The sequence below is a fragment of the Mycteria americana genome, chromosome 3 (assembly GCF_035582795.1).
Source record: "Mycteria americana isolate JAX WOST 10 ecotype Jacksonville Zoo and Gardens chromosome 3, USCA_MyAme_1.0, whole genome shotgun sequence".
Taxonomy (NCBI): Eukaryota; Metazoa; Chordata; class Aves; order Ciconiiformes; family Ciconiidae; genus Mycteria; species Mycteria americana.
Genome location: NC_134367.1, coordinates 34,653,709 through 34,670,606, shown reverse-complemented (window position 1 = coordinate 34,670,606; position 16,898 = coordinate 34,653,709). Strand labels below are relative to the sequence as shown.

Sequence of the window (16,898 nt, the reverse complement as noted above, 5' to 3'; positions counted from 1 at the left end):
TTTGGATAACTGTATATGTTTTATCTATGATATCTTGAGCTTGATCTGAAGAAGGAATGAACTATTGTAGATCTACCTGAGATATCTCAGCAGAACATTAGTCAATCCTCTGCAACAAGGGCATGACTTGAGAAGCAAGGTCCAGTCAAGGAGTGGCAGGAAGTGGGGAGAAGGGAAAGGGAAATTCCACAAAAAAAACCCCAAGAGAAACCTTATCTCGAAGAGAAAAGTAGGTTCTTATTGCCTTTCTTCACAGGACCTCTCCCATGATAATGAAAGTGATGCAACTGTTTTAATAACCACACTATGGGTTGATTGACAAAGCAACTTTGCATTATTAACTGCCACACTAGTTAATATGTATTGCACAGATGAAATTATAATTCCACCATATTCCCACTCAATGGGAGCCTATTATTGCCCTCAGTGAAGCTAAAATCTAGTCTAAAATGGTATAATTCTTAGTCAAAAAACACAGGTGGTGATGAAAAATTCCCTTGTGGAACAATCCCATCTGTCAAACACACCAACAGTACTTGGTTCACCTAAGATTTTTAACCAAGCTATTGTAATATTAAAAATTCAGAAAGCATCCATAAAATGCCTGCACAATGTATGTGACACAATAATATTTCATTTAAATTGCAAACGTCTTCTTAAGACTTATGTAAGCCTTAATATAATGTCACAGAGTGAAAAAAAGCTTAATGCAGTGATTTGCCTTGTAATTGCAAAAGCAGATGCAGCAGATTAGATTAAGGAAGCAATGAAGTTTGGCTGTTTTGTAGAAAATACATCACGATACAAACTACAGTTCTGGTTTAAAATATGAGAGTTTTGTCATATAATTTATAATTTATGTCACCGCCTTATTAGCAGTCCACAGAACAGGCAAGAAACATAATACATTTTAGCAAATGATGATGAAGATTAACAATCAAGTGGTACTTTGTCAAAATACTTAACACTGCAATGCTATTATCAGCATACTGAGGACTTTTGTAAGCAATGACATCAGCTTGAACTAAAACAAGGAAAGAAGCCAGAAGCGGTTATAAACTCCAACACACAAGTTACATGACATACATGAATATAGGAGCAAAAATGTCTACAAATACCAAAGTGGACATGAACGTACAAGAATGTAGAGTACTCATACGAAGAAAAACAAAACTGATAAAGATCACCAGCACAGATGACAAGAAATGCGTAAGTTTTTATTTTATACCTTTCTCGTTCTGGTGAATGCAAACTAGTATCTGGTCTCAAGCAGTTGGTACTAGCACTCCTAGCCCTGTCAAGGGAGGGCTGTAGTTCACTAGTGCCAGTGCATTGCATCCAATGGTAGAAGAGAAAGAAAAAGAAAACAAAGAAAGGAATACAATGTTAGATATTAACTCATAAAATAATGCTTTCTTTACAGAAAATGTAGAACCACAATGAATTAATTAAGGAAAATGTAAAAGAGCTGACTGGATGACAGTGCCAAGATTTGTTTAGAAAATAAAAGCAAAAAAAAGACTGCTAGAAATTTTTTGCTAAGATCGTTGAAATGTTTAAAACTGAATGAGACAGAACAACATCCACTTGTAAGAAAGTGGAATGAGAAATACCAAACAACAAATTTAAATCCTTATTAACAGCAGCAAATCTTAGGCCAACATAAAAGGATGTGATACACTACATATTATGTGAAATCACTTTATGGTGAAGCTCATTTATTTTGCAAATCCATATGAGATACCAAACAGGAGTGGGGAATTAATCCTCAGTTTCTTACCTAACCAGTAGACCATCTCCAAATTTCGGTGTTTGTGAATTAAGGCAATCACGAAGGAGTGAAATATCCTGTCTAATCACTGATTTGGTCTTAGCACATGCAGGAAGAGTTGAGCTTTGTAAATTAAAATTATTTAAACAAAATACAAATAAATTTGACATGTAACCAAAATCATATGCATAAACAAAAGAATGTAACAAAGAAAAACATGCAACATATAATTTTAACAGTGGAGACAACTCTACCTAATACAAAGTGGTTTGTTTTTTCTTTTTTTTTTTTTTCAACGTAGGGGTTAATTTAGATAGTTAGATGAAGTTATTTTAGGATTATATGCCTTATCTCTTGTTTATAAAAACTGTATGAAACATTTTTTTGTGTTATTTAACAAGGCAAGACTATTTATTTTTTAAAAATGAACTAACTACTTAAAGCAGACTCTAAACACTTCTTACCTGTATAGGTTCCAATGAGTACCATTTTCTAGTAAAGGCATCTTGGGTGGTAATGTTTTATAGTGCCTAACAGAATTTCTTGAATGTGGTGGAACAGAAAAGAAAACAGAACAACACAAAAACATGCCAGAAATAAAAAGACAGGTAAAGATAAGGCAAGACTGACCAGAACGTAAAATAAATGCATAATATTCTACTGCATTTAATAGCTGTATGAGTAGATTTCTCAATATATGTTTTTCTCAACTCAACTACTGTGACAGCTATCTGGGGGACAAATTTTTGTATTTACACTTTTGTCAATACAGTCCATGAACACATGACAATACTAGTACAGCTCAGATTTTTCCTTGCAATGAAAATAATCTAAATTCCATTTTTAGATATTTTTAATTAAAATATACAAGCTGTTGTAAAGGATTAGGTTGTTATTAAACTTGCTGTTTATTTCTCTCAGTAATGCCTTATTTAGACCTACAGAGACTTTAACCTCTTCAGTAGCTAAGCATGAAAAGCTTGTTAAAACAGTGACATATAGTATCACAAACTCAAATATAGATGTATTAGCATCTGATATTTTTGAATGTGGAAGTCTTTTTGAAGTGGTGTATCAGCTTCCAAATCTAACAGTAATTAAATGCTATTAATGATTAGCTAATTAAAAAAATGAGGAGATCTACTACATCAGCCAGCATAGCAGCAGTCTGAGATGCTATATGACAACTGTCTAATATCATAACTTACAGTACATGAGATTTTAGAACCGGAAATGTTTGCTTTATTATCCAGCTCTACCCAATGAACAAGGGAGAAATTTAAAGGCAGACAGTGGCTGCTGAATGGGAATCATGGCCATTTAATGGTTAAGGGTTAATAATCAAGTTCTAACAATTTTCCACATACCCTACCAGGGCACAGCTGTGGTGCTACTAGCAGAAGGACCAGCAGCCTTGAGGATTTTGCAGCTTCAAGAACAGTCTGTCCCAATAGGACATTTTGATTCCTATTTATTAAGGCTTGGACCTAGGCACAGCAGATCAACATTACAAACCTGGCTGTGTCACAGACAGGTGAAGCAACTCTCTGCCTGGAAACCCTAGTGTTTGTAAAACCCTGAAGGATTTAACAGAGGCGCTTTGACCCTTCTTGTACAGGTTTAGCGGTCATCACTGCTGACATCTCTATCAGAGGTCACTGTGATATTGCAAAGTTGGAATAAAGGAATGGTTGTCCATCAGGTCAATCCTGGCATACTAGCAGATATTACCAATCAAAGTGGGTGTGACCTAAGACATGGACTATGACCACGCATGGTCTATGGCATAGGTACGTGTCCTTCCACCATTTCTACTATTAGTCAATAATTGCATACAGATGGACAGGACAGCTAGGACTAGTATTATTCTAAACTGGTGTATTAAACTAACCATATATCTTAAATTTGTAGCTTGGACTATCTCATACTAATATTTCTTTCATTTAACATGAAACCCTTAACATTTCTTTGCCATTTTAAGCTGAAGTGGTCTCAAAAATTAATTAAAACATTATTCAGCAAGCTGTCTAGAAAACAAGGGTAAAGCCTTATAATGTTTCTAACATGAATAAATGTCAGGCCAGCACAAATGAGAAAGGTCAAAAGATGGCAACCAATGTGCAGACCAAATTTTTGTTGAAAGGGTTTTTGAGACTATTCAGTTAAGGATGGATATTGGCAATTTTCTGGGTATTATTCACAATTGGATTAGGCTGTATAAGCCTCAGAGTTAAATTTTAAAAAATCAACTTATTGTCTTCTATTGCCCTTATATTCACCTTCAATACATTATTAAAAGTACCATTCTGTTTTATAATATACCATTACTGCTACTTTAAAGGGGTGAATTTGTTACTTTTCTTGATCATAAAAAAATAACAGCAATAATTACAACAAGGAAAAAGGCAAGAAAGGGCTGTATCTATGAATTCAGTGTAGCTTTTTCTTACCTAACTGTATTGCTGCCCATGCACAATTTTTAGCTGGTTAACTGGCCAGACTGCTTAGCAGATTTGTAGAACTATTGGAAATCTATAGTGGCTGGGCAAAGTGCATCAAAAGTTCATAATACAATATTTACTTTATTAATTAAGTTAGAATTTAAGCATTGTCTTTGAAGAATTTTAATGAAAATTATAATCTTTAAGAGGCAAAGGAAAAAGCATAGAGCTGGGGGCAAGGAGAGAGGTGAAGCTATAGAAGATGCAGCAGAAAAAGAATGGCCATAGGAAGGAGGCAGGAAAAATTGCTATTATATGGCAATAAACTGACATAAAATAACAGGGAGTTAAATAAATTATTAACCTTTAAAACTTGAAATGGTGCGGAAAAAGCTTTTTTAGCTGAAGTATGAGAATGAAACTCTTTCTACTGATAACGAAAACTTAAATTTTAATTTAACAGCTTCACTGATGCACAGATTATTTTTGAAAGTTTTCATATTTATTATTTTATCTTTATACTATTGTGCCTTGTAATAGAACCCTATCTTCGATGCTGTTTCAAATTCAATGAAGATAATTAAAGAAACCCAAGGCATATTAAAAAAAACCTACTCTGTAGGGGAAAATCCTACACCAAGTAAATGAATAAGTACATTAGACAACATGGTTTTAAAAGTTTGACGGTTTTAAACATATAGCACTGATGTAAAACTCTTAGCAACACCCAGATCCTGAACAGAAAAATGGTTAACTATTTGGTTGAAGTAGTTGAATGGTTAACTACTTTAACTTCAACCTACATTTTTACTGATTCTAACTGGAAGATTTTCTACACAATCTGACACATATTTTTAACAAGGTTAACAAGGTGGTGAAAAAAAGGAGGGGGGGGGAGAGTTAGATTTGTTAGATAAAGATATTTCAGTCCCGTTTAGTTTCACAACACTGGGAAGAGTTGAGACAGGGAGCTCCAAGCTTTGGAACAAGAGATTAATGAAGACTGAAGATGAGCCCAAACTACAAAGTTTATGCCTGGATCTAATTTATAGCACAATTTGTAGATGAAACACAAGTAATACAAGACCCCTTAAATCTGGGGTTCCCACTGAGCCCTCATTAATCACTGTTCTTTCCTCTACAAGTGACAAAAATCAGCATGAGATTAGGTGTCACAACAAGTAAAGATTGTTGGCTTGTGCATAGTTGTAATATAAACACAAAAATGCAAACAAAAGAAAACATAAAAACAACTAAAAAGGAATGTTTGAAATTATAACACTGTCATGCATTGGGAGATCAGGACTTCTGTGACTAGACAGAAAATCTGCCACAAAATACAACCGCAAAATCAGAATTTCTTCAACTGCTTTAATCCTTACTACTGAAGCTCACAAACATATATACACATCTCGATCTGAATTAAAACGAACAAAAAAGAACAACTGACACCTCCATCACAATGTACTAGGAAGTTCTTTACTTACTGGGACTAAATACCTCTACGGAAAAAAGTCGGGCACACAAAGTATAGACAACTAACCAGACGTGTTCATGATTACCAAACTCCTGTATTTACCTGATGGTATGTAGGCACTCTGCACTTCTTCCTCGTTTTGCTCTGGGCAGCATAAGAAGCTCACTGCACAGACAGGATGGGTGGTGAGTGAAACAGATATAATTATGAAGCATTAGATGACATGGGTTATGCCAATGATACGCAAATGAAAACATAAAAAGAAACAAGAAGCTTCCACCCAGATAGATAGTCTGATAATGTTCAAACCCAGACTGCACTTCTCAAAGAATATGAGCCAAAAAATGCCTGTGATAACTACATTTTCAACAAATTCCTTTTAGCGTGGCACCTAATTTTGTGGGATTTCTTATTTTAAAATTCAGAAGTACTGTTTCAGAGCTTTTCATGACAAAAGGAATCCATAAAACAGCTACTTTTCTCTAATAACCTCCTTTCTCATGAACTAATTAATGAAGAAATACTTTAGGAAAAAAAAGAATGATGCTTGTTGGATTTTTTTTTTTTTTCTTCCTAAGCCACAAAAACATACATGAAAAAGCAGGGAGGGTTTGCTACTAATTTACTGCAAATCAGTTTATGGGAAGAGTAACCAGTCACCCTTTCAGGAAAAACAAAAATATATGTTCATTGGAAATATTACATTTGGACAAATATAAATTCTGACTCATAGCTCGTGACAGTATTTTGTAATGCAATCCTAAAGAAACAAAAAAATTGCTAATCAGCCATTAGACTTTTTGTTTCTTATTGTTTCCAATTGAGAAAATCAGCCATCTATTCTATTTTTAATTTACTGTAACCAAACACATGCTACAGCCGGCAAGATGGTAAAATTAATATATATTTATGCCTATGGTAAATATGACTGTGATATGAAATATCCCTTGACTTAATCTTGTAGTTTTACACACTTCAATACAGTCAGAAAGACCAAGCTCCAAACCTCCTAATTATCATAAATATGAAATTAAAGCTAAACTTCATGGAAACATGCTATTTTAAAAGAAGCAGAGAATCATGTGAAGTACTATGGCGACAAAGAGAGAAAAGATTACAAAATAGATAAAGCAGCAGTTGTTCAATGTGTTTTGTGCTTCATGCCATTATAAAATGATTATATAATTGATGCAGTATAGGCAATATTTATCTAAATTTCTAAACAGGGCAGCTTGAAATAATGTCTTGTGAGTCACGTGTGAGATTTAACTTTGCATCTGGAACCACTAGCCTGATTTTGATGCAACAAGATGTATTAAAGGTGAACTGAATTGTTTTTTTTTTTTTAAGCAAAATTTCCATTCATAAGCTCAGAGGACTGACAGAACTTATATGCAGGTTTCCAAATTACAAATAAATATGCATTTTAGGAAAAAAGTTACCATTTTCTTAAGAGTTCCGAAGTAGATGCAAAGTCCACATTAAATCATAGGGTATTTCATTAATATTTACTCTACCTTTGCTAAGCCAAAGAGCATCTACTGTAATTGGTCCACAGCAAACACTAATATAAAATTCATCCAGAAAAGAGATACAAAATAGCAAATCCACCATGAAATCTTCAAGTTAAAAAAACAAAGCAAAAGAATCCATCATAGTAGATTACCGATAATATAAGAAGATACTCACAGTTCTATAATAAATTAAGACTGTTTTGGAGACTTTTAAAATAAAGATTATTATTCTAAAACAAGTGTTTTCTAATGTGAGTATTTTAGTACTCACGTTAACAGATTTTATGTAGGAATAAAAGAAACACTAAAAAAAATTATAAGGGCCATGTCCTTAAAATCAGATGATGATCCTAAATTCAGAGGAAAGTATACTGCTTAGCTAGATTTCCTAATAAAAAGCTTTTCCTAACAGATTTATATATATACACACACATACACGTGTGTATATATGTATATAAATATATATAAAAAAGGTATAGTGGACAAATCAGTTCCACTGGAAATTTATCACACTAGATGGTTTAGTAAGAGACTATAATAACTTTTTTTACAAAGATCTATTCAGAATATTCAATATTAATTTGGGCCCAATAACAGATCATTGAGAAAATGATAAAAAATAATCAGCAACTGCAATTTCTGCCATGTAACTATCAGGTAACTACTCACCTTTCAAACCAAGTTTATGTTAGGTATCTACATGAATGTACTTGTGTAGATGAAGGGTTCAGTAAATGAACAACACATAATACTTATACTACTATTGATACTAATACATAATACTGAAAAAAGATTTTTTTAAATCCTTGGATGTGATAATCTTCCTCAACAAAAGCTGGTTTTGATCTTCCCTATGATGCTGCTCTTATGTACTGAAAGACAGTGAAACCTGCAAGAGTTAAACAGTCTCCACAACTGAAGACATCTGGGGGACAGATGAAAAGGAAAACAGGAAGAAGGAGACCACTGCAGACAAGATTATTACTCAAGGAGAGTAAGTACATGGTCTCATCTCTAAATCCTGCAAATAAGCCACGTACTTCCTTCATGTCTGATCTTTAAACTTCTGAGAAGCATTTTCTGAACATTGAAAATAACTGAAGAATGTGTCTTACTCCTCTGAACAAATCCAGCAGCCCATTGCTGCTGTGGCTCTGGTCTGATGGCTCATCTCCAAGGAAGCCTCAATGCAAGCCCTGCTCTCCAAGCATAATCCATGCATATATCATCATTTATATCATGGTTTGAGGCTTTATTGGAAGAAAATTTTCTGGACAGTTAACTGTCTATTTGTATTTCTACTGACAAAAGCTACTTTTTAATGTCTCTTCCTCTTCAGATCTGCTGAATAAGAAATCTATTCAATAAATAGCTTCAGGAATCTTATAAATGTATCACTACTTATAATAAACAATAACATGAAACATTTGCAACAAGTGGAAATTACTTGAATTAGCTTAACTATAAACCTGACTACTACATTTAAAAAGCATTTCAATTCACCTCTGAAAGGAAATTCAGTACAACAATCCAACTTAGACAATTCTGTACATACTTCTTGCCTGTAAGGTGGGATTTTTAAATGTTCCAAATAACTCATTAATTCCCATATGTATGTTATCGCATTAAGAAAGCAAAACAGGCAAGATCATATACAAAACTGAACTAGTTTAACTGCAAAAGCCATCTGTTATTAAATTTCTATGTTGCTTCAAAACTGGACAAAGAGTTCCAGAGATTTTTATGGTTTATTCCTTCCTTACATGTTTTCACATCACTATGAAATGTATGTTTTGTATTGAATTTACTGGATCATTTAGAAAGGTTTTGTCATCCTTACTCATAAAAAATAGTAACTTACTGCAAAAAAAAAAATCAAAAGACATTACTAGGACAATTGATTGCATATGAATGGTAAAAGTTTGCCATTATAGTTTAGCTATATGATTTTTTTTTAAGTAAAGAAACAACCCACAAACATTGATAATCTATGACTGTCATCATGTTTCCCAACTACTGAACTGAAATACCTTTTTAAACTTTTTTCAGCTATAAACTAAACAGATGTTCTCGTTTTCTTCCATTTTATTAGAAGTTATTCCTAGATAGCTGAAAACAATGCCTACTAGGAGAGACCAAGCATTCTCTGAGGAGTGTAGCCACTGCATGTATCCCAGGGAGAGATGTGTACATGTCACACATCTAAGATTGGAGATTTTTGCTAATTAGAAGCACCGCAACTATCCTTGCTATGCTTGGGTACTGGTACCAAGTTCACCAGAATGTTACATAAGATGCTGTGAGGCTGCATATATAAATGTCCAAAATCTATAAGCACAGGAATGCAAATCATAGCATATGCAACTCCCAACTAGTAGGAAGGCATGTCTGGTATTTTGCTGGCTACCAAAACAGAAAAATTCTGAGTTACAAGAATAGCTAGAGCATACATGTAGATTTATGGTTTTCTAGCAAAAATCTCTGGGCTTCATTCACGAAACAAACAGCAGAATACTCTAGGACAAACACCCAAGAACTGTTAGTCTAAATACCTGCTATTACTGTCAATCCAGAGCACAGTTTTACCAAAACAGAGGCATAGATAATTTAACCATGACACTAGAATTGTCAGTTAGGATGATTTCTCTCCCTTCCCCATTACTATCAGTCATGTTTCTATTGAATACTTGAAAATTAGGGAAACTAACAAAGACATTTCTAAACTTGTTTCCAAGTTCAGGCTGACAATGTACCTTTCTTGATCAGACAAATACTGACTATCCATGTCTCTGGATCTGTAATCAACTGGAGTTCTGGAGGCATCATGGTGTCTAGTTGGAGAACGTGATCTTCTCATTTGATGAATTTCATCTAAACTCCTGAAAGGCAAAAATATGTATGATCATCTTGTTTTCTCAAAAATAACACAGCTTAATGGATTACAGTACAAGTTGGTTGAAGGAAGTCTTTACTCATTACATTGTTAATATATGACTTCTATAAAAAATATTGGTTCCTAAGATTAAAAAAAACCACCTCTAAGTATAGAAAGCAGCCATTTCTACCATATTTAGAAGCACATGCCTGTTTCTGTGTACACTGATGGATTCACTAATGGCATTTTCAAAGCCTGTACTTAAAGAATAACTGAGATAACACAAGAACTGATAATAACTCACATGAAATTAAGTTTCATGCATTTGTAGATTCATAGCCAGATTTCTAAAGGGCTGATTTTGGGCTGTCAACTTTTTGCAGGTATCTCCAAGCATTCTTTAAAAAATTCTGGGATAGGATATGGGAACTTGCAGCATATTTTATCAATCTCAGACTAAGCGTTATACAAAAGGGGTATGATTTTGTATAAATGCAGGTAGGCTCTGACCTCCATGACAGTAATTTAAAGCTCTCCACATGGAAAAGAACAAGAAAAGAAACTACTACTTGAAGGGCAGATTCTTCCTTCAGTTTAATAACTTCCATTGGAACAAGAAGCATTAGTTTTTCAGAGTATAAAATGAAAGGATGGGTGGAATTGACTATGAAATATTTCATTTGTGCATCGTGCTTGTAGATACAAAGATACAACAAGAGCACATACAATTGTTTGCAAAAGCAGAATGAGGAGCTCTCATTCTCTCTACTATAAAAAAAATAAGTCAGTGCCACTGTCTGTTTTACATACAGCCATACTCTTCTATCTGTTAAGGGTGTATTACTGAGAAATGCAACAGCAAGTGATTTGGTGGATAGTGAACTGATCTTCATCTGTAAGAACTGATGCAACAGAGGGGGATGTATGCAGAGACTTAAGAAGCACACAAAATTTCAACACACAAGAACAGTATATATGGCAGGGAGGATGGAAAGGCAGAAGCAAGATCATCAGGATTCTCAACTGGGAAGAGAAGCTGGTTTTCCAGAATATAGCATCACTTTGAAACATCACAGATTTCTGTGATGGAGCTCCAAAGTGATGGAACTCCAAAAAAACAGACACAGAAACAATGGATAAGGACAGTACTGTAGCACAGAATTTTGTACACAAAATTCAGCTAAGAAGGGTAGATTTTCAGTAAACTACCACAGCTAGTGGGCAATGATGTTGCTAGTGCAACACTTCAAGCTCTTGCGGTAATTCAAGAACAAAGCTTCCTAGAAATTGGAGGAAAGGAAAACTGGTAAAAACTGGCTGATTTTTAGGGTTCCATGAGAGGCTGCAAGAAAAGCTTATTGCCCTGCACAACAAAACAAGCAAAATCAAGTGGGTCAAGTTTTGTGCTTAAAGAGTCTGTATGGCACTATTCAAAAAAAAAGCATAAAGCATACAAATGAAAAGCTCAAAATAGATTCTCCTATTAATAGGTTATCTATTAAAAGCAGTAAATGCAGAAAATAGAGGTTTATAAACCACTGTCTGATTCTGTAAAGTATTTCTTACTTCTTCCATTAAACATGTCACATTATAAATACAATTGGTAATTTCAGCTTGCTGTTAATTCAAAATTAGCTCAATTCATAGTTATTATACAATTTGTACATGCCACTTTTATTATCCTACTAATATACTTAAGTGGCTTCATACAAGATTCAGCCACTGACTGTAAAAACACTTCCAAACCTGCATATTAGTTATTGTACACAGATGATGAATCACAGAGAAAATATCAGTAAGAAGAGGTAAGTCTTACAAAGTTATGATTCATCTCATGAGTGCTCTTGAATGATTAATAAAAGCATACATTAAGTTCAAATACTACACTATTAAACTAAGATACAAAAAAAGTTTTTAAATTGTGAAAAATTGCTGAACAAGAGAAAAGTTAATAGTGACAGATCATAAAAACTTGAAACCACTAAGTGTTTCACTAACTTGTGGTGCCTACCTCTGTAATGGCACATTTGGTAAACGTGAACGGGTCCTGCCCTGATCGTCGCCACGGTGAGGAGATACAGATCGTGAACGATGATGTGTTGTTCTTTGCTGTTCTGGCACAGTTAGCGTTGTAGATTTACTTTCTCTAGTACTAGATCTATAACCTACTGACAAGAGGGCAACAAAAGGAAATTAGAGAATAAAAGTCTGGGTCTGGAAAGAATTCAGATGGTTAGTCCTTCCAGGAACACACATCTAAATGCTTACACAACTTTCAAGTCGTCATTCAGCTGTTGTACATCCCGATGTATCATGCAGCCAGGATAAATTACAAGCATTACCTTTAAATGTCTATATGTAGAGAGACAGAGAAACTGAGATGATTTTCATACTGGAAGATGTGGAGGAGAGGACTGAAATAGTTTTCTGAATTGGGGAAGAGTACCCAGAGTAACTTGTATTTCAAAATTGTCATACAGTAGCAAACACTTGAAAGGAATCCAAGCAATGTAGGTTTACCTCATCTAAAAAATGGAGAAGGCGCACTTGTGTACAGCAGCACAGACTCATCCAGGACTGCTCATATATAAAGCATCGTTCTGACTCTTGTTTCAGTTAAATTCAAAGATAGTCTCTACTGAACTTGGCCAAAGCCACCTACTTTAAAAAATTACGAGCATTTAGTATACTGTATAGAATATTGGGTGTTCCATACTCTGCAGAACATTTTTTCCGAATACTATGAATGAGATGCAAAGTTTCCTGTAGTTCATTTTTACATAGGATTCAAAAAGAAAAATCAGCAGAATGTTAGTACATTTTAAAGCATTGATATTCCTGTGCCTTTTTCCATGTAGCACACTGTTTGCCTTGATACACACTTTGAATCCCATCCTAACACAGACAATGAAGCTCCATAAGATGAACAGCTTTCAAAAGGTGCCTGTTATCTTTGCAAAAGAGCCTAAGGAGATTTGCTCAGACTTCAGTTGCTCACTTCTAGACATTTGAATTAGATTACAAGAATCCCTTGACAGAAAATCCCTTAATGACAGAAAGGGTCACTCCTTGAGTCATACGCTAATGACTTCACAATTTATTGTTTAGATTCCAAAATAATTATTTTGCTGCTTCGCTGAATTTGTCTAGCATTACGTTCCTGTAATGTGTTATTTTGTTCAGGTAAAAACACAGCCTGTATCAGAAATCTTCTTTCCATGCAGGAAAAGACTATGATTTAGTCACTCAATTGTCAGTTGGATAAATTAAATAAGTTGCACTTTTTAAGGATCTTGTTATAGAGTTTCAAGTTTGGGATTTTTTTCATACTTTGTATAATTCTTGTAGTTCTTCTCTGACCTTCTAACGAATTGTTATAGCCCTCTTAAAAGCATGGCCCATACACAGAGTCTGTATTAGGCTTGGTCATGTATTCAATGACACTTAATAACCTGTTTAGCTGCCAGTCTGAACCCTGACCACAAACATCAAGAAAGCATTCACGCTTTCTCCCAAATTGTACATTGGTTTCCCAACCTATTCTAATGGACATCTAACTTATTTGAATGCACTATCTCATTATCAGACCAGGAGAAAAACACTTTGTTGAAAAAGTGATAAGTAATCCTAAAATAAGAACATCTTCCACCGTAGAACAGATTATTTTAGTAACACAAAACTGAGAACAGGGACCTACTAGATTATGCATTTTATCATCCAAGGAACTCTAAGTCTGTTTTCCCTGGTTATACAGCTTATAATATCACAGCCTCCAGAACTGTGTCCACACATTTTATATTGTACTGAGCAGAATAGCAAAAGTTATCCAAAGATAACAGATGAGCACCAAGGTGCTGTAGTAACCTGCAGTAGCTTCCAGCCTTACACCAGCAGCAACTGTAGTAAATAAAAAAAGATTGGCTTCAATAATTTATTGTTGTCTTTAATATATTTACCACTACAAATATGATAGGGAAGGCAGGTGTGAAGGAGACAAGGTTAACAAAAGATGATTAGACAGTTTTACTATGGTTACTGTCAGCTAGAAAACATATGCAGAAAGACCTTTGCAAGTTCTGCGATCATTTTGTCCAACTTTCGTGTCTTATACTTCATAGTATAGCAGCTCGTGTGAAAACATGGGAAATAACTTCTTTCTTCCATTTGTTGAAGCAGAGAGGTGAGATGAGTTTAGTAAATCAGGGAAACAGGAAGCAGCATGAGTATTGATAGATCTTCGAGGGTAGGTTTGGGCCCAAAGAAAAGCACTTGTAATAAGAGCATATCATGTAGCTCAGAAACAAACATCAGTGACCATAACCTTGTGTGCATGTGTGCATTGTTCCCAAACACTGATTTAGACCTGTCAAACAAAAATAATGAATATAGTTTCATATTTAAAATGTGGCATTACTCAAGTTTGGGGAGGTCGGGGGCTATCATTTGAAAACCAGAGAAGGACACGGAGAAAAAACTTTTGGGAGAGCTCATAAACAGCAAATGCTTGCCACTTAATAGGCATTTTTAATAGCAAAGCTGTATTGAGTATTGACTGCAAAATAGACCTGTAAAAGTTGATGGCATGCATGAAAGTATCTACCAAGGTTTATAAACCTTTTAACAAAGAAGGCCTCCAACATTTCAGAGGTTCTGATGCACTGTGATGCTGGAGTACCTTATCTGCTGTAAAAGTATTTCAGAGTTGTGTAATAAAATTAGAAAGAAATACGAGGATCTCCCTGATCTCAGGACAAGGTGCAAATTCTGAGACAAAAAAGGGACTCCCTCAGACTTCAGTGGGGATTCCCTCTTCTCATGTACTAAGGTTGCTGCAGAAAATGTCTAGGTTTTTGTCAGAGGAAGAAAAAAGACTACACATGACAAAGGCTGGATGTGTTCCCTTTCCCAGGATAATTAAAACTAAGCTGTATGTGCTAAAAGATATTTCATTTTCCAAACAAGCTTGTTTTAGATAAAATCCTGTCATCTCTATCAGAAGGAACACTAGTTTACATTTATTTAACACTAAAATCAAAGAAATCCAAAACTTCTTTCCAAGCTTTAGGCAACTGTACTGAAATACATATAATTTAAATATAAAAAATTTAAATATAAATTTCAGTTTAAAATATATTTCTAGAGTATCTCTAGTCTGCCTAAAAAAATACACCTAGGATTATCCTGTACACTTAAAAATCTGGTACAGAAAGATGATTTTATGCTACATATTCTTCATAGCCAAGCTATCCAGGGAACAATATCTAAAACTTGTGCAGTGTGTACACAAAGCTTACAGAACAGACAGAGCAATAACAATTCACATTTATCCTAAGTATTAGCTCAAGTATTGTCAAGTTGGTCAAATCACACCCATATTTCCATAGTGACCATGACAGTGACAGCAACAGTAGCATTTCCTCATATCCTCAAATACAAAGGCTCTGTGCTCTCCAGAGTGAGCAGAGAATTTTTTTGCATGGACCAGCATGATAGCAGCAATCAAGCTTATGGTAGTTTATGCAGAAGTTTCTCAGCTGCTCATGGGAAACTGTCAGGTGTGACATGAAATGGAAGCTGGATGGATGATGAAAATGGTTCTAGCAAATGTTTGACACCAGGACTTTTTTTTTTTTTTAAAATACAATACAGACAACAACAAGGTGTTGTGTTGCTGTCACCCCGCTGCTACAGGAGGAAGGTAAGTACAATGCAACCATTTATGCAGATTACACATGATAGAAACATAAACATTTCCAAAGAGTTACCCATAGCATAAGCAATACAGCTCATTAAACATCCTTTGGGATATTGCCAATTGTATATAAGCTTTTTTTCTTTTTAATTAAGAAAGTTACTGAAGCTTTGGTTAAAAAGATAGGCCTCAAAACACTATCGGTTTTTATTAAATCCTTTACTGATCCTTTACTAATCCTTCCTATATACTTAGCATCGGTGAGGCCACATCTGGAGTACTAGGCTCCCCAGTACAAGACAGACATGGGGTTACTGGTGTGAGTCCAGCTCAGGATCACAAAGATAATTAAGAGACTGGAGCATCTCTCACATGAGGAGAGGCTACGAGATTTAAAATAATATTTTCTTCATGTAAATAGATGTGGGCATACCATAAAAACCTGTCAAAAATCAATTCTGTTTGAAGCTGAGTTTCAAATTAAAGCTACTTTCAGCTGTTGATATAAACTCCTTTTATGAACAGTTCTATGAGCTGATTTAAAAAAAACTATATATATCACTGCAAGATACTAATAATAAATGAGGAAAGTACAATTATATGAAAGATAAGACACATTTGTGATATGACAAGGGAAAAATTATTTTCTTAAAATATTCTTGAAGTTATCAAAGTGTCATTATTTTTGATGTAGCATTCTTTACTTCCATCATCAAGCAGTGATTCTTTGCAGCTGCTGAAACCCCTAGGAAAACAGTTTTCTCTGTTATTACTAAATGCTAATACTGCATTTGCCTTAGCAATTGGTAAAACATTTGAAATTATAGTTTTAAGGATTTCCAGTGTTTGGCTAGTTAAATTAGCCAAAATATTTTCATCATTCCTTTTTTAGCTTACGGTGGTGATCAAGTGAACTTTACTGCTTCTACATTTTGCAGTTATGTGTCTGTTTTTTAGAAAATGAGCAATAATCTTTGTGAAAATCTTGAGATATTAAGAAGACAAAATAACTTCCTTCTCTTTTGAATATTTCAAGAAAAAGAATAAATTAATAACTGTAACAGTGCTTATTTATCATATATAAGCACCACAGTGGGTAACATTGGCAAGTAAGTGGTAAAGGAAGGA

The 16,898-nt window shown here is 34.5% G+C and overlaps 1 protein-coding gene across 8 annotated transcripts in view; it reads right to left on the bottom strand.

The window, feature by feature from the left end:
• RIMS1 (regulating synaptic membrane exocytosis 1) overlaps nucleotides 1-16,898 on the bottom strand; it is a 354,590-nt gene that overhangs the window by 120,710 nt on the left and 216,982 nt on the right. For 4 of the 8 annotated variants that reach the window (XM_075498193.1, XM_075498185.1, XM_075498188.1 and 1 more), the window contains exons 15-19: nucleotides 12,090-12,243; nucleotides 9,957-10,082; nucleotides 5,792-5,854; nucleotides 1,781-1,894; nucleotides 1,229-1,318 (exon numbers count right to left, since the gene is read on the bottom strand). In XM_075498193.1, the coding sequence (XP_075354308.1) occupies nucleotides 1,229-1,318; nucleotides 1,781-1,894; nucleotides 5,792-5,854; nucleotides 9,957-10,082; nucleotides 12,090-12,243 (547 nt within the window). Of the gene's footprint in view, nucleotides 1-1,228; nucleotides 1,421-1,780; nucleotides 1,895-2,235; nucleotides 2,314-5,791; nucleotides 5,855-9,956; nucleotides 10,083-12,089; nucleotides 12,244-16,898 lie in introns of those variants that run through there. The other 4 variants (XM_075498186.1, XM_075498189.1, XM_075498194.1 and 1 more) reach the window with 3 other exon arrangements.